Source organism: Thunnus thynnus, chromosome 11, assembly GCF_963924715.1.
Source record: "Thunnus thynnus chromosome 11, fThuThy2.1, whole genome shotgun sequence".
NCBI lineage: Eukaryota > Metazoa > Chordata > Actinopteri > Scombriformes > Scombridae > Thunnus > Thunnus thynnus.
In genome coordinates this window covers 17,704,291-17,726,422 of record NC_089527.1, presented here as the reverse complement: position 1 = coordinate 17,726,422, position 22,132 = coordinate 17,704,291, and the positions used below count along the sequence as shown (strand labels likewise).

At 38.1% G+C, this 22,132-nt stretch overlaps 2 protein-coding genes across 2 annotated transcripts; both read left to right on the top strand.

Annotated features, from left to right (window-relative positions):
- The first annotated feature begins 380 nt into the window (after nucleotides 1-380).
- Nucleotides 381-12,281, top strand: ifih1 (interferon induced with helicase C domain 1). Its single transcript, XM_067603474.1, has 16 exons — nucleotides 381-983; nucleotides 1,736-1,910; nucleotides 3,020-3,160; nucleotides 3,631-3,696; nucleotides 5,747-5,973; nucleotides 6,630-6,840; nucleotides 7,740-7,957; nucleotides 8,545-8,646; nucleotides 8,745-8,868; nucleotides 9,004-9,219; nucleotides 9,509-9,765; nucleotides 9,854-10,003; nucleotides 10,118-10,279; nucleotides 10,366-10,559; nucleotides 10,727-10,820; nucleotides 11,583-12,281. Exons 1-16 carry the CDS (start codon nucleotides 549-551, stop codon nucleotides 11,796-11,798), a joined length of 2,988 nt encoding a protein of 995 aa, XP_067459575.1. The 5' UTR covers nucleotides 381-548; the 3' UTR covers nucleotides 11,799-12,281.
- A 541-nt stretch (nucleotides 12,282-12,822) lies between these two features.
- On the top strand, nucleotides 12,823-21,760 carry fap (fibroblast activation protein, alpha). Its single transcript, XM_067603473.1, has 26 exons — nucleotides 12,823-13,127; nucleotides 13,342-13,417; nucleotides 13,883-13,972; nucleotides 14,074-14,168; nucleotides 14,276-14,350; nucleotides 14,469-14,521; nucleotides 14,709-14,781; nucleotides 15,022-15,142; nucleotides 15,247-15,401; nucleotides 15,599-15,696; nucleotides 15,821-15,950; nucleotides 16,103-16,141; nucleotides 16,226-16,324; nucleotides 16,418-16,488; nucleotides 16,597-16,650; nucleotides 16,871-16,995; nucleotides 17,180-17,230; nucleotides 17,998-18,096; nucleotides 18,383-18,452; nucleotides 18,552-18,746; nucleotides 18,911-18,965; nucleotides 19,057-19,156; nucleotides 20,592-20,650; nucleotides 20,748-20,820; nucleotides 21,011-21,084; nucleotides 21,278-21,760. The coding sequence occupies exons 1-26, from the start codon at nucleotides 13,125-13,127 to the stop codon at nucleotides 21,377-21,379; spliced, it is 2,235 nt and encodes a 744-aa protein (XP_067459574.1). The 5' UTR covers nucleotides 12,823-13,124; the 3' UTR covers nucleotides 21,380-21,760.
- The last annotated feature ends 372 nt before the right edge of the window (nucleotides 21,761-22,132 follow it).

Below are 22,132 nucleotides of genomic sequence, written 5' to 3'. Positions count from 1 at the left end.
TTAATTTAAAATATATAAATAGAAAACATACATACAACATCAAAAGGGAAGTTTTGTCCCTTTCTTAGTGATACATTGATGTTTTTTGATGTCTTACTACTGTGGATATGACGTTATCTACAAAGTTACTAGCAACTACAGCTGCCATCAAAACAGCGAATTAATTAGTATAATATTGCCCTCTGAGTGGAGAATTTCTATTCTATTCTAACAATTGAGTACTAGTAATAGTCCCGATATGTCACCATTTGAATATTAGACATATTCTTCACTGTTCAACAATAGAAAACAGCAGTAAATGCCTCTAGTTACATGAAAATGGTTGTAGTGCTTGAGGTAAATGGTTACTATGATGCAATACTGACATCTAGAGGCCCGTTTTTAATGGTTTTACAGTTCTGGAGAAACGAAACCGAAATACCGTACTTTCATTTCAGTCGATACCAAAACAGTGAATCAGCCTTTGTGCTGCCACTAGTTTTTACCAACAGCGAGGCCAACCCGTAGTGTGTTAATTTGGATCAGTCTGATCAGCTGGGTGAATCGAAATGGAGCCTGAGGAAGACAACATTTATGAAACTCTCATTGAGCAATTATGGCCCAGGCTGCGAGAGCTTATCGTGGTGGAACAGGTTCTGGATCACATACATTTCATCAAAGCCGACCAAAAGGATCAGATCAGGCAAAAAGAGAGGACCGAGGGTAACCCTACGGCCGCGAATCTCCTCATTAGCACGGTCATCAAGAAGCCACACGAGCCCGGCTGGTTCCAAGCGTTTGTTGACGCGTTAATACAGGCAGGCTGTCGACATGCGGCGGACTACATGCAGGGCAAACTCCCAGAACCTGAAGTGGAGGCAGAGAATGATTACTGTGTCCAGCTTATTCAAATACTGTCTCCCAGTCTTGTTGACATGAATACTGCACAGGTGTGCCTACAGTGTAATGCGAGCAAACTACTCACCCTTGAAGACGCGGATATTGTAAGTAGGCCCACATATAGTTGTGAAACTACTTCACTCCACAGCTGACAAGTTTTCATTTGGAGTGAATCAGCACCAGAAGGGTATAATGACGTCTCAAATGGCCATAATATGTATTGCACAATAAATATGTCAAAACTAATATGTATTTTATAATTTAATAATATAATTAATATAATATAATTTATCTGAAGCTGATATGAAGTTTCAGCCGTCCAAATGAGTCAAATCAAGTAGATTTTTAGTGCCAAAGTCCTTTTTGTTACTTTACTTCCTCTGTAGCTCAACAGGGAAACACTCTCTGAGAAAACAGAAAGAGGGAAATTGATGCTAAAAAGACTGTAAATGTGGCAGATATCCACTTGATATGACTAACTCTGACTGCTGAAGCCTCATATAAGCTTCAGATAAACTTTTAAATGCATTTTTGCACAGAATGACTGTGTGGACACACTGTGGACTTTGGCCCCAATTACTTACACTGCAAGCACATTTGAAGGGGATCTTTTAATAGCCAGTATGAACAGAAGGAGAGACTACAGTAAGGAAAACCTCTTTCAGTGTTCATATGAGCACCTGACTGTTGTTTTAAGACAGACTTGAAAAATTGTGAACCTGTCCTTTAAGTCATAAGAATTGTGTTTCTGATCATTGACCACAAGATGGCAGACAAATGCACTCATTTGTTTTGCAGGGCACAGCGCTTCACTCATTGCATACCTAGTCCACACCTTTTAATGTTCATCTTCTAGGTTAATGCTGAAACGACAAACAGAGGACCCAGGAATGGAGCTCGTGAACTTCTGAGAAGAATCGTGAGAGGTCGCCCAGGATGGTTTTCTGAATTTCTCAATGTTCTACGTAAAACTGAACACAAGCACCTTCTTCACCAGCTGACAGGAGGGCCACCTGACAATGACAAGCAAGGTGACTAACAGAAGCACACACCCATCACAGGGAATACCCTTAAACAGTCTTGAGGCACAGAAAGGATCTCTTCAGTCTTTACAGTGTCCTCATTACAGCTTTATTAGATCGTAAATTTAGAGGAAATTCAGTGGTGGAAGAAGTATTCAGATTCTTTCCTTAACTAAAAGTACCAATACAGCAATGTAAAAATACTCCTTTACAAGTTAAAGTCCCACATGAAAAATCCTACTTTAGTAAAAGTACATAAGTCTTATCAGCTTGATGTAGTTAAAGTATTGCAGTAATAGTAGTGGTTTTGTCCCTCTGACTGATATATTATTATATATGGCATCATTAGATTATTAATACTGAAGCATCAGTGTGTAAGCAGCATGTTTCTGTTGTAGCTGCTGGAGGTGAAGCTGGTTTGAACTACTTTATATACAGTTAGCTCTTTTAGTCCAGTGGTTCCCAACCTAGGGGTCGGGCCCCTCCAAAGGGTCACCAGATAAATCTGGGGGATCGTGAGATAATTAATTGGAGAGGAAAGAAGAAAAAACACAGTTCTGATACACAAATCTGTTTTCAGTTTTTGGACTTTCTTTGGAAATCTTTGATTTGTGGTGAAATATTGGATCATTTTAACAGTTGCTGAAATGAAACCATGTGAGAAGTTTATAGAGAAAAATCACTATTTGGTGGAGCTGTTAACAAATCATAGACATCTGAAATGTGACCCCGACCACACACTGCTTTTTGTAAGACGTCAAAAGCCAAAAAGGTTGGAAACCACTGGTTTCATCTTTAACAATGTGTTGTATTTTAAAAGCTTGTTATCTTATCCATTGTGTCAAATCTTAACATGTAGTGGAGTAGAAAATATACGACTTCCCTCTGAAGTGTAGTGAAAGGGAAGTATAATGTAACATAATTTGGAAATATTCAAGTAGAGTACAAGTACCTCAAATTTGCACTTAAGTGCAGTACCTGAGTAAATGTACTTAGTTGCATTCCACCACTGAGGAAATTAATTAACTAACTATAGTTTTAAGAGTGATTATAAATACAGGCTACATTTCTTCCTGTGGGTTTAGTTAAATGTGATTTTTCTTCTTTTTTTGCCATAGATGAGAAACTCTCTTCACTGAAAGATGAACCTTCAGGAAGTGGTACCGCCACAGAGGAGAGTACAGCAGGAGCTGAGAGCTGTGATAGTCCAGAATCTGTGGACATCAGCATGACCACGGAGACACAGGAGGAAGCCGCAGGTCTTACAGGGCACCTCTGTTCAATGATCAGTAAAAAAAATATATATATATATATAAGGATGTCAGTGATACTATCTGACAGCAGTGAAGGGAAATCCAGATTCATTACTGTACAAATTAAGCCAAATAACTGAATTTGGACGTTCATACTGCGCAGTGGGTGACTGAAGGATCAGTTTTCACCTACACCTCTTTTCTCACTTAGCCTTAATGATGTCTGTCCATTTTTCAAGTCGTATGCAGAAAAAACTGCCCATAGCGACGTCTGTGGATTATCCTGAATAACTTGGAAGTTGCTGCTGGAAAGAATTTTTCATATGAAAGGGACGAGTGTTAAAATAGGCCTTTTGGTAATTTGGGTGAACAGACTGTATTTCCAACACAGAGAACAAGGTTAAGATGTATTTCCTTCCTTTCTTGCCTGTTTTACTTTTCCAGTGATTTTAAAACTTTGTTTGATGTCTTCTCAGAGCTCTACAAAGGAGAAAATACTGACTCCACACAACTGCCAAACAGCTCAGAGCCCTCACAACCAGGTGGGACTGATTCACCCTCGCTCACCCCTTGATACTGTTGATGTTGTTAAAGTATTTAAAGCATGTTGCTTATCTACAGTAGGTATTTGTAGTTTGTTCTTGTTCTGCCATTGTCAGCCACACACAAAAAACAAACTCAAGTCATAGCAGTAAATAAGTACATAGGATCTGTAGATGCCCTTTAGTAAGCAAAAATGAGTGTGTTGCAAGTGGAACATTTTTCCGTGCTGCCTGCATGACACCAAAGAATATGTTCCATGTGTGTACAGTGATGAGCCACACAGAGGTTAAACAAAACACTGTGTAGCCAGCGCTTCAAATGAAAACCACATGCTGACTGTAAAGAAATATAAAGAAAAAGTTTAATTCAAGTCGCTGTGCATTGAAACCTTCCTTTACATCTCTAGGCTTATGTAATGCTTATGAGTATTTCAATAGCTATTACATTAGCATTATCTCTCTTTGTATTGTTCTCATTTAAAGGGCCTTTCTGACATTGGATTCACATAATAAATTATTCCTTTATGGATAAATACACCAGAACAGAGACGTTGCACAGAAGTTGATGCATGTGGACTAATGAGGCAGTGGAAATGATAATGTGAAATGAGGAACTAGAGGAAGTGTCATTTATTTTCTCAATATGAGGTTACATTCTGTCTCTGTAATTTGAATAATGTCGTGAACCTGGCTGTGGTTGGCCAGAATGCATGCTTTAAACAGAACAGATTACTTCTTAGATTGTTCCACTAAGCCATGAAATGAGTTGCATGTGCTGAATTATTTGTCTTTCATCTGAAGTGAATCATTTAGTCAAAGTGAAAAGTAGGTCTGTTGGTTTATTGTTCTTATTGGAACGGTATTAAGCATAGCCGATTGTTGACCTTTCTAATAAATTTAGCTTCTGGGAACTGCTGGTAAAAGTTGAAGGGGCTTTACAAACCACAGTTTACTTCTTATTGATGTTGAAGCTCTGTCTCACCACCAGCACAGACTAATATTTACTCACATGTAAGTGAGTTGTTTAGAACAGCAATTTAACCTCTGACATACCAGAGGTCTGAGAAGGAAAATTAAAAGCTCTCTGCACTAAGAAAATAACTTTCTGGGGGTTTCTACCTCATAACTGAGAAATTTACTCACTGGAAAGAGTAGCAGAGAGGGGGGGGGGGACATTCACATTGTGCATGGTGCCTTAGTCATGTGTTATCCCCGGCTTAGACAGAGCAAATAAGTCACAGCCTGTCAGCAACTCCAGTTCTGACTAAAGTGGATCATAGTAAGTCTGCTGTCCTTGCAAACAGGAAAGTAAGAGAAAATGCTGCCACAAACACACTAGGAACACGACAGTATTCTCATAATGACATTTGATGAAATTATACACTCTGAGCAGGCTGAGAAAATAGAGATGATTCATAAATACATGCAGATGTTAGCTTGTGCACAGAAATACAGTGCCTGGTGTTTGATTGTTTTTGGAAAATGTGAGTTAAATTGGTTTATATTCCCGTTTTTATGTTAATTTCAATTAGATCAGTAATGATGTAAGGCTAGATTACATCTATTTATTTGTACTTGAACAATGACATGTTGCTCATACTGGCCTTTTTTAGACATTAGGGTTTAGATTAAGCATTTATGGTACAATAGTGCCTCTCAGAGACATGATTGATAGTGCATAGTGTTCATATCTTAACTGCCTAAAATGTGGTTTTATACAGTTGGTGCTACTCATGGCTTACGTTTCTGCTCTAAAGATGTTTGGAGGGAGATCTGAAGTTTTTGTAGTGGTTTAACAATGGAATTGCAAAAAGGAAAAGAAAAACTGCTCACTGTTTATGTTTTAAATATAGAACATATTCCATGAATTCAGTGTGTATGTGTATTTTTTCTTCTTCTTTTTAATACAGCATTAAGGAGACATTCCACTACAAGACCAAACCACACACCAATGACAAGCACAGTCTTTTCCCGTTGGTTATGCCTGTAATTGTGGGTTGCTGACATGGACAGAAGTTTTATCTGTCTGAACCTCTGCTCTGCATTACAGATGGAACTGACTCAGAAGCAGCAGCCGGATGCCCAGAAAAAGCTGATATTGTTCTTCGAGATTATCAGATGGAGGTTGCTAGACCTGCCTTGGAGGGGAAAAACATCATCATATGCCTCCCGACAGGAAGTGGTAAAACCAGAGTTGCAGTTTATATTACCAAGAAACATCTGGACTGCAGGAGGGCTGAAGGGCAATCAGGGAAAGTGGTCATCCTGGTGAACAAGGTACTACACCCCAAGTCTGGTGCTTCAACTTATAGCTATGCACTATTATGTTGACCTACTTCTGTCCTTTTCATATCCAAAGAAAACATTCTATCTCTTAGTCAATTTGCACATGTGGGTCAGCTCACCACAAATTACATGCCATAAGGTTTAGATATTCCCCCGCACTTTGTTTCTATTTGGCATGTATGTTGATCTGCTCTGCGCTGGAAAAAATCACTACTCCATTTTGAATTAAACGTTTTCCAGCTATAAAACTGTGTTGTCAGGTTTTAAAACAGCTTGAGAGTTAGTGATCATAATCATAGTGGTTCATTCTTAAGTAATGGAAAGAATAGAATCATGTCCTTGTTAGCCATATCTCTGCACAAAGAGGAATGTCTTCTCCTGATCCTTAAACTAATTTGAAACCCTGCCTCACCTAGGGTGAAAAACCGGTCATGGACATATTTTTCTGCGCTGGACTGTGTATTGCAACAAAGTCATAAAACTGCAATTATTGTAATGATGAAAAAACACTACCTCTAATCATCAGGATAGTTTTAACAATAGAAACAATGCAGACATTTCATTTCTTATTGCCATTTACATTTATTAAATGTCTTGACTTTATAGCATCTACATTATAAAACTGAATGTACTCTTGTGTCCTACAGATCCCTCTTGTTGAGCAGCATTATTCAGCAGAGTTCCTTCCATATCTGAAGCACACATATAAAGTGGAGAGAGTGAGTGGAGACTCCCAGCTCAAAATCTCTTTCACAGAGATTGTGAAGAAAAATGATGTCATCATTTGCACAGCCCAGATCCTGGAGAACTACTTGGAAAGGTCCAACAAAGGAGACGATGAAGGAGTGGACTTAAAAGGTTTGACTTTACACTGGTGTCTTTTAAGTTGTCCCACACTGCAGTTAAAAGAATCCAACACAACAGCACAGGAGTGTAAATACTTTCTATGTCTCAATAATTTCTTCTAATTTCAAAAAAACAAATAAGCGTTCAAAAGTAAATAAATAATAATTAGTTATAATTTTTTTTTGAAAAAGGCTTTATAAAAATCTTAAGCTAAAATCCATCCAGGCTTACATTACAGACACTGACAGGTTTTGTAATAGAAAGCCACCCAGAGGACACGTAGCATCTCCCCTGATGATACCTGACAGGATCTTGTCAAAGTCTTCCGGCTCTGCTGTTCACTCTTGTTGGCACTCACCAGTCCAAGGTGGAATAGCCACCTCAGTGGAACATATGCTGTTTGTTGAAACGCCTGAAAGCGTGTGCGTCTTGTTTTTTTTCCTATCTCCTAGTTTCCAGGCCACACGTCTGTTCAAGCCATCAGTGTGTGGCTGATCAAATTCACATGAGAGTTTCTATCACCTACAGGACATCAAGCTGCTCTCCTCCATATTCTGCTCCTCCAGGGACATATTTGTATCACTCCGGTTAATCTTGTAGATGTGAATGATTATAATGATAATTCACCTTACTTACACTTCTGTAAAATACCAAATTAGTTGAAGGTATTTTGTAAGTAAACATTTTTCCAGCATATGTCATTGATATAAGTAACTTTGTCTGTGGACAATAATGGTACAGTGGGAAGTGCAGAAATACTAAACATTCATACCAAAGACGCACTGAACAGTCACTATTTATTCTCCTTTTTCCCTCCACACTGCTTTCTATAACTAGCATATTATCCATAGTCTAATTTGTGTCGCATACATTAATTTATATGTTTATTGTCATGTCTTGTGCTCATGTAGATCTGACACTGATTGTGATAGATGAGTGTCACCACACTCAGAAGGGAGGAGTCTACAACCATATAATGATGCGCTACTTGAAGCAGAGGCACAAGAACAAAAGGCTGCAGAAGGAGCAGAAGAAACCTGTGTCTCTCCCTCAGATCCTGGGCCTGACTGCCTCACCTGGGGTTGGGGGAGCCACAAAAATGGATAAAGCCGAGGAACACATTCTGCGCGTAAATACCATTCTCAGCTTTCCATACACACCTTAAGTATGTAGAAGAAGAATAGGAGTACATTTCAGTGCATGTGGACAAAATATTAGCTAATGCAATCTAATATGACATCAGAGACTGTGGCCTTAAAATCCCAGAAGAGGTGAATATATCCTTCCTGAGTTATTCCAGGGAATTTTTATGGAACTGTCGATTTGGTTGTGTCCACACCGAGTATATTCATATGACATGCTGAACATCCTTATTTTCCTGTCTTTAGTTCTACTATTTCGTGGAACTAGTTCATATTTTGTTTATCTAAATCCTGCTTCAGTTTCTCTGTCTTAGTCATCTAAGACCCTGCTCACTCAGCCAAGCTGTTTCTAATGTTCCACACTGCCCCAGCACACGGTGCAGCCATAAAGTTTCCTACTGCCACAGATGTAAAAAAAAAAAAAAAAAAAGAAAGAAAAAAAAGAAAACAGCCTTATGGCTTTAACTCTGTGTTGGACATGCAGAAATCTGATGCAAATAGTGCATGTCACTCAGATAGAGATGGATGATTTTGATTCACTGTAAAACTGTAAATCTGTGTCTCTCTTTTACAGATTTGTGCAAACTTGGATGCTTCCAAAATCATGACAGGGAACCTTGGGGAGTATAAAAAGGAACTAGACAAGATCATTGTAACAGTGGAAGACAGAAAAGAGGTACATTGGTTTAAGAGGAAATGGTTTCATGATAACTGATAACTAAAGGAATGGCAATAAGAGTGTTATATGTTTGTACAACCAAATATGTTTTTCAGGATCCTTTTGGGCATGTAATCAAGAAAATCATGAATGCTATTCATACCCATGCTGAGCTGAGCCCCACTTGCGCTCTTGGCTCTCAGAATTATGAACAGTGGGTCGTTCAAAAAGAGCGAACAGGTGAGGACAACTTTTCATCTTCAGGGATTCTAGCCCTGTGTCCAACTTCCCTTTTTGTTTTTTTTTGTTTTTCTTACTGATAACAAGCTACCTGACTTATAGGGATGTAACAAAAACATGTCTCAATCATTTTAGCTGCAACAGAGGAAGATCAGAAAGTTCGGGTTTGCGCAGAGCACCTTCGACAGTACAGCGAGGGCCTGCAGCTCAGCAACACCATTCGCATGCGTGATGCCTTCAGTTTCCTGAACAAATACCACGAGGAGGAGAGGAAGAGAAAAACAACCCCGGATGATGAAGACACCATACAAATTACAAACACTGAGAGATTCCTCTTCAAATTGTTTGATGGTAATGTAGTGTTCATAAAATCCCAATGAATATTTATATTACCAAGAAAATTGAAGCTGAGTAGTTCTTGACTTAATTATCAATTCTGTTATATGTCCTGTTGCATTGTAAATCAATAGTCTGACATTATTGCTTATTTGCGAAAAGATCCATACTTTTATGAGAAAGTGGTGTCAGTCTTCTCACCTAACTCTTAAGCCAATAAGCATATTTCCCAAAATGTCAAACTATTCCTTTAACCTTTAAAATGACGCATAGTATTTACCTCTTTGAAATCTATGTCCTGCAGAGAACAAGGACGAGCTGGAGAAGCTTGCAGAGAATCCCGAGTATGAAAATGACAGCCTGTCGAAACTAAGAACCACAATTCTGCGCGAGTTCAGCAGCAGGAAGGAAGGCAGAGGGATCATTTTCACCAAGACACGTCGCAGTGCCATTGCCTTAAGTCAGTGGGTGCAGGAAAACCCCAAGTTTGCCGACATTGGAGTGAAAGCCTCATATGTCATCGGAGGAGGAGACCAGAGTGTTGTTAAACCAATGACGGCTGTGAGTACACATTACACAAACTACAGTTTGTCTCCCTCTAGCATCCAATTTACACTCAACCTTCTCAATACAAATTTGTGTTAATCAGGCAGAGCAAAGAGATGTGTTGAGCAAATTCGGCAATGGCGAAGTCAACTTGCTGATTGCTACCACCGTGGCAGAGGAAGGTTTGGACATACCAGCGTGCAATTTTGTTATCCGATATGGCCTTGTGACCAATGAGATTGCTATGATTCAGGTCAGTGATGTTGCACAATTTCTGTTATGTCCATTAATTAAGGTACTATTATACTGTATTAAAGCAAACATTAAAGCAGTTTCACACTATTCACACTGTCATTACCTTCTGCAGGCTCAAGGCAGAGGACGAGCTGAGGACAGCAGTTACACCCTGGTTGAGGTGAAGGGGTCTGGAGTGGCTGAAAAGGAGTGTGTCAATGAGTACCGCAAGACCATGATGCACAAAGCCATTGACAAAATCAGAGCCTTACCTCAAGCAGACTATGAGAAAAAAGTATGTTCACTTGAAACTTCTCAAACTTGAAACCCTCATCGCTGTAAGACTGTTGTCAGTGATGGTTTGTTTTTTTCTTTCATCAGATCACAGAGTATCAAATTCAAGCTATAATGGAGGAGAAGGTGAGAATGGTAAAGAAAAAGCAGAAAGAACTGAAGAACGAGAACCCGTCTGATTTGAAGTTCAGCTGTCGAGGCTGCAGCAAAAACGTCTGCTCCGGTGAAGACATCCAGATCATCGAAAACATGCACAGAGTCAATGTTTCATCACAGTTTAGGTACAAATTACAATCAAGAATTGACTAATATAATTAACCCTAATTCATCTGTGTGTAATGATATATAAACTGCACTACTGATGTATAGTATGGGAGTCTTGTTGTGATGATGAACTTACTGTAAATTTGTATAAAATCAAATAAAACATTTAAGTTTTCTTTTACAGTCAACTTTTCATTCGGAGAGAAAACACTACTCTTCAAGAGCGGCTTCTAGATTATGAGACCAACGGCTTCATCACATGCAAGGACTGTGGGCAGGTAATGTATTCCAGGCTTTTTGATTAGTGAGAAGAGCAAACCTCCTTTTTTTAGATGAGTAATAACCTTGAGTGGCTGCCAGCATTTCAGAGGGAGTTGGGAGTAGCTGTTTTTTAAAGCAATACTAGCAACGTGGCTCTAGAAATGGCGTCGATCTGTCTGTCGGTCCACTACTTTGGTCCAGGCAAAATTATCCCAACAACTATAGGATGGACTGCCATGAAATTTGTCACGGATATCTATTGTACCTAGAAGATGAAACCTAATGAGCTTAATATTCCCCTGAGTTTTCCTCTAGCACCACCAAGGTCAAATTTTTCACTTATCCAGAGAAATACAGTATCTACTTGATGGATGGGCACAAAATATTGTTCAGACATTTATTGTTCACAGTCCCCTCCACTGGGTTAATTGTAACAACTCTGGTAATCCCCTGACATTCCCATCAGTCTTAGCTGTACTTTGTGTTTAGTGCTAATTAGCACGGCATGGCAGCATTGTCATTGTCGGAATTTAGCTAAAAGAGTTATTGTTCGTTTGAGTAATTTTTAAAAACGTGAATTATTCTGTTTAAATAAGACACATTTTAATTCTGTTTAAAAATGTACTTTCTTTAAACAGAAGTACAGAGCAGTCATCAACAACTTATCTAAAAAAAGATTTGCAAAATGGGAGAAAAAATGAGTCAGATGATCACATTACATAAAACCAGATGATTCCACGTCATTCCTGTCATGTTTTTTTATCTGTTTTCTGTTGCAGAGATGGGGTTCGATGATGCTCTACCGCGGGATTGAGTGCCCTTGCCTCCACGTGAAAAACTTTGTGGTGGCGTCCAATGGAAAGAAGATTAGCAAATGCACCAAGTGGAGTGAGCTCGCCGTCAAGTTTTCAGCTTTTGACTACGCTGAACATGCCAGCCGGGTGGCAGAGAGCTCAGATGATGATGATGAGGAAGAAGAAGAAGAAACAAAATGAATTACAACTGCAGGCTATTTTCCGTTGTTTTCCTATCCTGATTGTGTGGCTTGCACTGCATGAATTACTGTGGCCATCACACTGGTAAATGCAATCTTTGTTTTCAGTGCGACATTGTCATGAAAATTGCAGTTACAATTTTTTTAACATTTGTCCAGAGTATGTAGAATATTCTAATCATTGTATTGGTAATTTCAAAAATATTGTCACAAGATTGTCACAAAATTCATGATATGAATCTGCACTGATTGTCACAATATTAATATGCACTGGGGGTTGGTTGTAAACATATCTAGTATCAGATACACTATATAGTCAGTATCACTGCATCTGATACTAGCCTATATATGTTGAGTTTACTGTTGAAATACTTCAAATGTCATAAAATATAATCGGTCTGCATCATTGGTAGAAAATAAACTGGAATAAGTGGAAATGAAACTGAACGAAATGAATAATAAAAAATATATATTTTCCTCTCAAGCCGTTGTGATCTCATGAGACAGGAGCCACTGAGCCACTGTGAAAGCCCCTCAGAGCCCACCTGTCAACACACACACAGACGAACAGGTGCTGGTGATTTTCCACTAAATACAACTGTTAGTGAGTCACTACTATTGAGCCAGGCAGGGCTGCTATTTTTAGAACTATTTTTCATGTTAGTTTCCTTACAGACCTGATTGTCTGGGATGTAAACATGCAAATTGTATGGACCACACAGTGTTAAGAGTTTGTCTCCTAACTGGCTATTGATGCTCCTTTGTATGTTTATTGAATTTATACATACATATATATATATTTATCTATATATATATAGATATATATAGATATATTCTAAATAAGTAATCCAAAAGATAGATAATAAGAACTGCCCCTGGCTGTTATCATCGTTCCTTTAAGAAGTGGAAAAGATGAAAAAAACCCATGTTGAATTGAATTGGAAGATGGAGATAAATCACTTTTCCAGCATTCTTACATTTGTTGACTGGATGACTTGCGCCCTTGGTGGAAAAGCCACTTCCCAAATACCAGCAAGTTGTGCGCTACTAAGTTGAGCAGGCTGCTGACTTCAGGGAGGCATCTCTGTCTGGTTACAGACTCCTCTCAGGAATGCAGCGGGAAGTGTGAGAAGCCTGCTTCAACTCAAAGGACGGAGCTCAGTTTTCTTATGTAGCCACATTGAGTTTGAAGTCATTTTCACAGGGTTTTTTGTAGTGAGAGTATGTTAACCAGGCTGAATGGCCAAGAAGTATCTTTGAACTTCACCTGATCGACTGTTGAGGATTATCAAAGACTTGAGAGCTGCACGTCGACTTCATCCGCATCATGGTCAGTAATCGATCTTCGTGCACCAGCTTCAATAGTGGAAAAAAAATCTTTAAAATTCAAAGAAAATGTTTCTAAATAAGTTTACGCACTGTGGACATGTATGCGGCTTACTGTTGGGATAAATAAATAGGCTAAATAGTAAGAACCTTCAGCGTCAGCTTGTCTTGTGTGATTTCTGAGAATTTTTATGCAACTTTTCTGTCACCTTTCACAGGGCAAGGTGGTGTGGGGGGTGGTGGGGGCGGCTGTCGTCATCACGTTAATAACTGTCCCAGCAGTTTATTTCAGCAGTAAGTTAAAGCTCAGGCCTCCTGTGCTTATTTTTTCTCTCTGTTTCATTTATGCCTGTTTGAATTTAGTGTGAAAATAACCAAAAACAGCTTTTGTAACACTAAAGCTTCCATTCATCTATTAAAAACATTTTTTGCGCTTGATTGATGAATTTCAAGCAGGCTATTCTTGTAAGTAGCCAAACTTCTGCTTTCAAAATGTGTTATTTTGATCCTTTTTAGCCTTTTGTTTAAACTTATGAAAGCACAAAAAACTTTTGAGGTGATTTATTGATATGTATTAAGGACTATCAGTGTGATAGCACGCAGCTGGAAGTTGCCATTCAAATAGCGCCACCGCGTGACGCAAAGAGATGAGTGTTTTACATTTTTTCAAGTCAGATTTTATCTGCAAAGGTTTAGATATACCAGACAGTTTCCATGAGCTATGGTGCAAGCTAATGCAGGATGTGCGTATCATTTCAGAATCTGGTGTTACCAAAAGGCCATTCACCCTTGAAGATTATTTCAATGACACGATTAGGTGGAGATCCTACAATTTGTATTGGATATCAGGTATCACCACAAGTCAAATCACCTTTGTTACTCAAGTTGTTCTTTTAGGCAAGATAATACATGAATCTTGTAAGCATATTTATTGTCCTTTACATCTGCAGATAAGGAGTATCTGCACAAAGCGAGAGATGGGAATGTCTTCCTCCACAACGCTGAAACAAAAGAGGAGTCACTATATTTGAGCAATTCAACCTTTGTAATATACATATATTTCCAATTTTAAACCAATAAACACATTTTTTGTCAGTGCTGAGTAATAACTCATGTTTTATACTAATATTTCCACAATATTCTTCATTGTAGGCCCAAGTGGATGCCACAGATTATCTGTTGTCAGGCGATTATAAATACATTGCTTTTGAAAGCAATTTCACAAAGGTGAGAAACCCCTCGTGAATGTTCTCCAGTACTTTAAATGTCTGTTTTTACAATAGGTAAGCTTTTCAATCCTGTTAACAAAAGTCTGAAAATAAGTTTTGTGTTTGCAATCCAACAGCAATGGAGACATTCATTCACAGCATCTTACTCCATCTATCACAGAGAGAGCTCGTAAGTAGCTGTGATTTATTGTAACAGGAAATATCAGGATTTCAGAAACTCAAACAAATGAAAAACAGATTGCATATTTTTCCAGTTGTAATCTATTGAATTCTTTGGTAGTGAGTTAGTGCCTCATTTATTGTCATATTGACAGACACCTCCAAACTAATAAGCAGGGTATCATATTTCATTGCAGAACATTTGTTACGCCTGTGAGTCTTCCATCTGTTGTGCAGTATTTTGCCTGGGCCCCAATGGGAAACAAATATGTGAGTTTACACCATGTTATCATGTACTCTTGTCTTCACATTCACTTGAAGTGAATAATATTGTAGCTACTTCAGCATCACTGGTTTTGAGGTATGCTGCCTTGAGGTGACATGGGGCTAATTGCATTTGGCAAAGAGACTGCAAGACTGTGATTCAAAGTGTCTTTGGTTAATCTTATTATGGATTTCTACTATATTTGTAGTAAAAATCACTGAAAATGACTACATTGTGTTTTACAGGCTTACATCTCTGACTTCAACATTTTTTTAAAATCCAATGTCACTGCTGAAGCTGTACAAGTGACCCACAATGGGAAAAAGAATGAGATCCTTAATGGTATCCCTGACTGGGTATATGAGGGTAAGTAACAGTCACTTTTTCTGTGTGTCTATATAGAAGATGATCACTGTTTGTTTGTTCATTTTATCTGTTTGTTTGTTTGTTTTTTTGTCAAACTATTTCAGAGGAAGTGTATGCATCAAATGGGGCAATATGGTGGTCATCAACTGGAAGATTCTTGGCTTATGCAGAGTTTAATGACACAGAGGTTCAAAAAGTGGAATTTTCTTGGTATGGCTCTGAACAGTATCCTCAAACAGTGGCTGTTCCATACCCAAAGGTGGGATTTTCATGGGCTTTTCTCAGACATTGAATGTGAGATACCCATTAAGAGATCACTTGTAATATTCTGCACTGAAAGTCAATGTTTATTTAAATAGCACAAAGTGTAATTACCATCCTTACACTCTCATTATCTCAAAATATATACTGTATATCATTATTTATTAGGAATATTCCATTTTGTGTTTGGCGTAGGCTGGATCAAGCCTTACCAAGGTGAAACTGTTTGTGGTTGATACCACAAATCCATCCCACCGCACACAGGTGGTTGCCCCTGCTTCCATTGCATCTGGGTCTGTATATTCTTGAGTTTATAGCATCACCTAAATCATATTACACTGAAGACAGAGGCAAATGCAGTATGTTATGGTCCTCCCTAATGTGAAAATCTTGTCACTTTCTGTTTCCTTTACTCAGTGATCACATTTTGTGCTCAGTGACCTGGGTTACAGACCAACGTGTCGCTGTGCAGTGGCTCACAAGAAAACAGAATTACGTGGTTGTACAGATTTATGACTTTGATGGAAGTAACTGGAGAGAAAATCAGGTAGCTGTCGCTTCTCTGGTTACCTGTCAGATCAAAAATCACTGACTAATTTCTCATCTAATTGGACTGATTTCTAATTAGATGATCTTGAGAATCACTTGATGTTCATGTGAGTAAATGCTAATTAAGTGTCTCTACTCTACTCTGTATAGAAATTTGAGCAAACAAGCAAGACAGGCTGGGTTGGTCATGTAAGTTTCCAAAGAGTTACCACTATTGATGTAATTAATGGTTTGATTTGGTGTTTGATTATGAAATATTACCTTTCTTTTCAGTACATGCCTCTACCTCTTTTCTTTGCTGATGATAAGATCAGTTTCTACAAAGTGATGAGTGACAATAAAGGCTACAAACACATTCATTATGTAAAAGATGTAAGTATCATCTGTCTTATTTATGCAAAATATACAGTGGCTGTTATCATGTTTTTGGTGTTGAGTGTTGTACTCTATATATGTCTTGTTAAGGGCAAAGCAACACCTGTTACCTCTGGGAAGTGGGAAGTCATCTACATATCCAAATTAACAAAAAATGCCATGTGAGTGATGATGCCATACATTTATTTAAGATGTATATTAAATATTATTAAAGAATATTAGAAGATAAATACATGTAAATCTGACTTGTGTAAAACTCTTTTCCACAGATATTATGTGAGCAATGAGTACCAAGGAATACCTGTAAAGAGAAATCTTTACAAGTAAGGAATCCTTTTTTATATTCTTCATGATACATTCAGCTAATGTCTAGATTTCTGTCCAATATTTGTATGTATTCATGGACGCCAGGAAGACCAGTTAGCCGAAGCTAACTGGGATGCTATAAACAACTAACAATAGCAAAGATTTGATTTTACAAGCAGGAACTTGCATGAACTGAATGATGTAACTAATGTGAGTTGCTTTGCCTTTGTTTATCAGAGTTATGATTGGAAGCAGCCCTTCCACCCCTCAGTGTCTCACCTGCAACCTTCATAAGGACAGGTGTCAGTACAACTCAGCTTACTTCAGCTTTGACGCCTCTTACTACCGAGTGGACTGCTACGGTCAGTTACCCATCCACATTTTCTCTTAAGCAATAAATCATCTATGGTCACTGTTTAGGAATTACTTGTGGTCCGAGAACATCTGTGAGCAATAATCTGAGCTAAGACACTCACCTCTAAAGTTATACAGAAGACTTGATGTGTAATCAACTATCTATTTATTTTCTATTTTTGATTCATCCAGGACCTGGACTGCCCTTCTACACACTCAAGGACAACAGGGACCTAGGTGCAAGTACGTATACTTATGAAATTTACCAGATTTCACATACAAACCTGAAGCTCATTGTCAGATAATGTATTGCAACTGCAAATTTTTAGTTTAATTAATATCATCATCTCACTCTGTGTGCTGTACAAATGTCTGCAGATGTAGATTTAAAATTGTGTTTATACATGTATTACTATTTTCATAAAGTAATACAGTTCTGTATTTACTGTCATTTGTTGCACATGATTGATTATGCACCAGATTAGGTTCTGTTTTTGTAGCGTACCCAAAAAGTTACACACATCTTCTTTTTTTCATGACTGAAAAACAGGGGTGGGGGGTTAATATATTGAGTCTCTCTGGCTCTCTCTTAAAATGTTTTTGCTTTTGGGGTTTCTTTTGCTCATAGGCTAATAAATCTATGAATCTATGGATGGAGATCACTCTGAAGAAAACAGACAATTTATATTAGCTGTGAGGTTTAGAGTCTTTGACATGTTACCTTTACAGACAGTGTATCTACCCCCCTGTTATTTTCATGTATTTGTTGCCCTTTGTAGGCTCAGGTACAGGTCAGTGCAGATCTAACTGAACATGTGTGCAGCCTTGGAAACACAGTTAGGACAAAAAAAAAAAAGCTTTGGTTTGTTGGGGGCCAAAGGTGCTGAGTTCCATAAAATTGACAGAAACATGAAAATTATTTGAGCTTCTAAACTGTTTTTGAATAAGTTTAAATATTTTTATATTAATGTGCACACCATTAAATTCCAGTGACACCTTTTTTTCTTCAGCGCCCTCCGTTCTTGAAGACAACAAGGAGTTGGAAAATATTCTAACAGAATTCCAAATGCCAACCATGCAGTATGGTACCTTAAGGGTTGCAGGATTTGGTGAGACAATACACATTTAGCTTCAGATAAGTTTCAGATGAAGTTTTAACCATTTAAGAAGTGACTTTTTCCTTTATTGACTTTTAGTATGAAATGTAATTAGTGTATTAGTATTGAAGTATTACTCATCTTAAGACATCAGAGGACAAAAGCATTGATATTTAGTAGATATTGTCTGAGAAATCTCAGCAGATAGATGTGTTGGATTTTGGCATGAAACCTTTACATCCTTAATGTTAATTTGTCTCTTTTTTGACATTTTATAACAGTTTTTTCTTGCCAACAGACCTCTGGTATCAAATGATGTTACCACCAAATTTCGTGAAGTCTAAAAAGTATCCTCTTCTTATTGATGTGTAAGTGAACAACAGAGAACTCTCCTAAGTGCTGCATCCCAATATAATTCAGTGAACCCTTCAAAATTTGATGATAAATACTGTTGTTGTCCCATTCAGGTATGCCGGCCCATGCAGTCAGAGGGTGGACTATCGTTTCAAGCTGAATTGGGGCACCTACCTCTCCAGCTCACACGGGATCATCATTGCCAGCTTTGATGGGAGGGGAAGTGGTTACCAAGGTGATGAAATAATGCATGCGATATACCGGCGCCTCGGGACATTTGAAGTAGAGGATCAGTTAACAGCTGTGAGGTAAAGTGTGTCTGACCTTTTGATCATTTTCAATCACATAACATGCACTGTGAAGTGATCTATACTGCGGTGGATGCCAACCATTTTGAAACTACAGAACTCCATTTATTCTTTTTTCATGGCACTCATGTGGCATCATGTAACCCATGATCTCTGTGTTACAGGAAATTCATTGACATGGGTTTTATCGACAAAGACAGAATAGCAATATGGGGCTGGGTAAGTTGGATATTGTCTTGTTGCGCTCTACATTTTTCATTTGTTTTTTGACATTTTTGCATTCACTAAAACTCCTAATCATGATTTTCAGTCATACGGTGGCTACGTCACCTCAATGGCCTTGGGTGCTGGAACTGGTCTTCTCAAGTGTGGAATAGCAGTCGCCCCAGTAGCTAAGTGGGAATACTATGGTGAGTGTACATACATTCAGCAGCATATTTCTCCAGTCTAATCTGAGGACACAGTATTCCTCCCTTGACATTGAGTAGTGTACTTAAAGGATATGGCTGTCAATTTTCTGTATTTTTCTTACTGTCAACTAATCTCATGCGCACAGCCAAACCAACAGTGACTTGATGCTACTCACAAGTATTGTGTGTATATCTGAAGCCTGATATATCTTATTCTTCTGTGACGTAGATCTCTATTAGAGGACTAAATTGTTGCACCCCAGTATGTTGTTGACCTCCTCCTCTCTTATATAATCGGGCTCTTGGGTCTGTTGAACAAAAATTACTGGCTCAAACCTGCTGTAAAACCCAAGTTATGAAATGCTCTTTCCCTATTGCTGTGATCCCTAGACTCCTGTGATATCGTCATGCAACAGCTGAGAATGTTTTTATTCAGACAGGCTTTTGGTTAGCCTGTCTGAATAGTGACTCCACTTTATTTATTGCTTTTTTGGTTGTTGCTGTTGGCTTATTTCCTCGTCTGCGTTTTTGAACTTCTGTACTTGTTTATGTGTCGCTGTCTGCGTCTGTGTCTCCAGTTTGTTGTTGCTGGGCCGTTTAACTTGTCAGCACTGCACTGTTTGTTGTCAATGCTACTTTTTAATATTGCCTTCAGTAGTGTATTTTTTATGAATGTAAAGCACTTTGTGGTTTTGTATGAAAGGTGCTGTACAAATAAACTTGACTTGCTTACTTACTATTATTGTCCAACAGCTATTGAAAGCATGTCAATGAGCCACACAGTTTCACTGGGTGACATATTCCTTTGCCAGGAAGAGTTTGGGGCACGGTAGCTTGTTTAAAAGGGCTACAAAGACTAATAACAGTAATCATGTTATCAGTCTCCGGAGAGTAGTTCTGTGTAAGACAGATGTCACTGGAACACAGTTCTGTTTACAGTGCATTGTTACCTTGTTATGCTACATATCACTACCTTTTGACTTTGTACTACACTGTAAATTTCTCAAAGAACTTCAGTGCACAGTGACATCTGCGTTACACAGTACTACATGGGACTACTCTCTGGATACTGAAAACATGACTGCTGTTATTAGTCTTTGGAGCCGTTTCTAAACAAACTACCATGCCCCAAACTCTTCATGTCACCCAGTGCAGCGATGTGGCTCACTGGTGTGTTTTTAATAGTTTTTGGACAACAGAGGTACAGCACAGGGAGACACACACAATACTTGTAAGTAGGATCAATTAATTGTTTGTTTGACTCTGCACATGAGATTTGTTAACAGTATAAAAAATCGCTAAGGATTCAAATGTCTACTTAGCTCTTGTCAACTCACTGAAAACATTTTTTCTTTCCACCTGTTGAATAGATGTGATTTATTTTAGTGTTTGTGCAGTATGTTGATGGTGATATTAACTGAGTTTTCTTTTGCAGATGCAGTGTACACTGAACGCTACATGGGCAAGCCCACAGAGAATTCAGATTCTTACAAAGTAAGCATCATTAGAGTCAGCTCTACTACAATAATCTTGTCAAACTACTGACTTGAGACATATGTTACTAAAATTGAATGTCTCTTTTATTTGACAGAATTCAACAGTGACAGCCAGAGCAAAGAACTTCAAGACAGTAGACTATCTATTGGTTCATGGCACAGCAGATGGTATGTTTAGTCTTTTCATTCAAACACTCTTCTTTGAATTTTTGCTAAGAACAGAACATGTGGTAGCTTAAAAGCCACATGCACAAAGTCTTGCACAAATGGACTCTATTTACCTTGATGGAAACTTGACATGACCAGTTTGTGAGCTTTGAGGTTCAGTCACGTAGTGACAGCACTGTCTTTCCTGTAGACAATGTCCATTTCCAGCAAGCAGCACAGATCTCAAGAGCTCTGGTGGACGAGCGAGTGGATTTTGAGGCGATGGTAAATATTGGCTCAGGGAAGTGGGACTAATATTGACCTTGATGGTGTTGATTTAATGAAGGTTTCAAATGGAAATCTGCCTTGTATTATTATGCTACACAATCTAAAATATGTTAAATTTTAAATGTTTAATTTAAATGATGTTCAGAATTTTAGAGTCAATGCACTAATCTAATTTTGGGCTTTATTTCAGTGGTACACTGACCGGGACCACGGTCTCCGAGGAACAGCCTTCCGTCATACATACACCCTCATGAGTCACTTCCTGCAGAAATGCCTCGTTAATCCCAAATAGATGTGAAGACTGTGACAGCATTTATAGTGAACATTACCACAGTTTTTTGTCTCATTTGTTTTTTTGTTATCTTACTGATATTCTTAAGTGTCAGGTTAAACTCTGTACATTTTGTAGACGTTTTTATGTGCAATGAATATTTGATTGCTCGTACAAATGAGCATTGGTATTTTATGTGGAATTATGAAACTTCTGAAAAAATATGTGGCTTTTAAGACATACTAAAAGTCATTGCATGCATTTATGGTTGAAAACATTTCTGTGTGAATATGGAATAACATATGATAGCTAAATTGCACTGCACTGATTTGTTGTGGAGCGTTATCATTTGTGTTGCAGTCATGTTCTAATGAAAGTGAAATAAACATTGTTTTTGAAATATTTATTTCAACAGTTTCATTATATTAAGTTCAAGTTGATTTAATTGTCATTCCAACCATATACATGGTACATGTATAAAAATATACATACTGCAGAATGAGATTTTGGTCCTCATTGGACCAGGTAATAAAAAAGTAAAATAAAATAGAAATAAATAAACTACAGCACAGGATAGAAAAGCATAAGACATCTAAAATGTGTGGTGTATAAATAAATATAAGAGTGACCTGAGTTACTTAAAATAAAATGCAGATGGCTGAGTAAAAACATTAAAACCAATCGAACTTATACCGTATTTGCAGACATATATAGTACATATAATCAGAATCAGAAACAGGTTTATTGCCAAGCAGGTTTGCACATACAGGGAAT

What these genes read in the sequence shown, in the direction of transcription:
- ifih1 (XM_067603474.1), top strand. Translation starts at nt 549, where the DNA reads ATGGAGCCTGAGGAAGACAACATTTATGAAACTCTCATTGAGCAATTA. An exon ending in TGGTCATCCTGGTGAACAAG is followed by an intron (nt 5,974 to 6,629) that starts GTACTACACCCC and finishes TGTGTCCTACAG; the next exon opens with ATCCCTCTTGTTGAGCAGCA. An exon ending in TTGTTAAACCAATGACGGCT is followed by an intron (nt 9,766 to 9,853) that starts GTGAGTACACAT and finishes TGTGTTAATCAG; the next exon opens with GCAGAGCAAAGAGATGTGTT.
- fap (XM_067603473.1), top strand. An exon ending in GTAAAGAGAAATCTTTACAA is followed by an intron (nt 16,651 to 16,870) that starts GTAAGGAATCCT and finishes TTTGTTTATCAG; the next exon opens with AGTTATGATTGGAAGCAGCC. An exon ending in CTACCGAGTGGACTGCTACG is followed by an intron (nt 16,996 to 17,179) that starts GTCAGTTACCCA and finishes TGATTCATCCAG; the next exon opens with GACCTGGACTGCCCTTCTAC.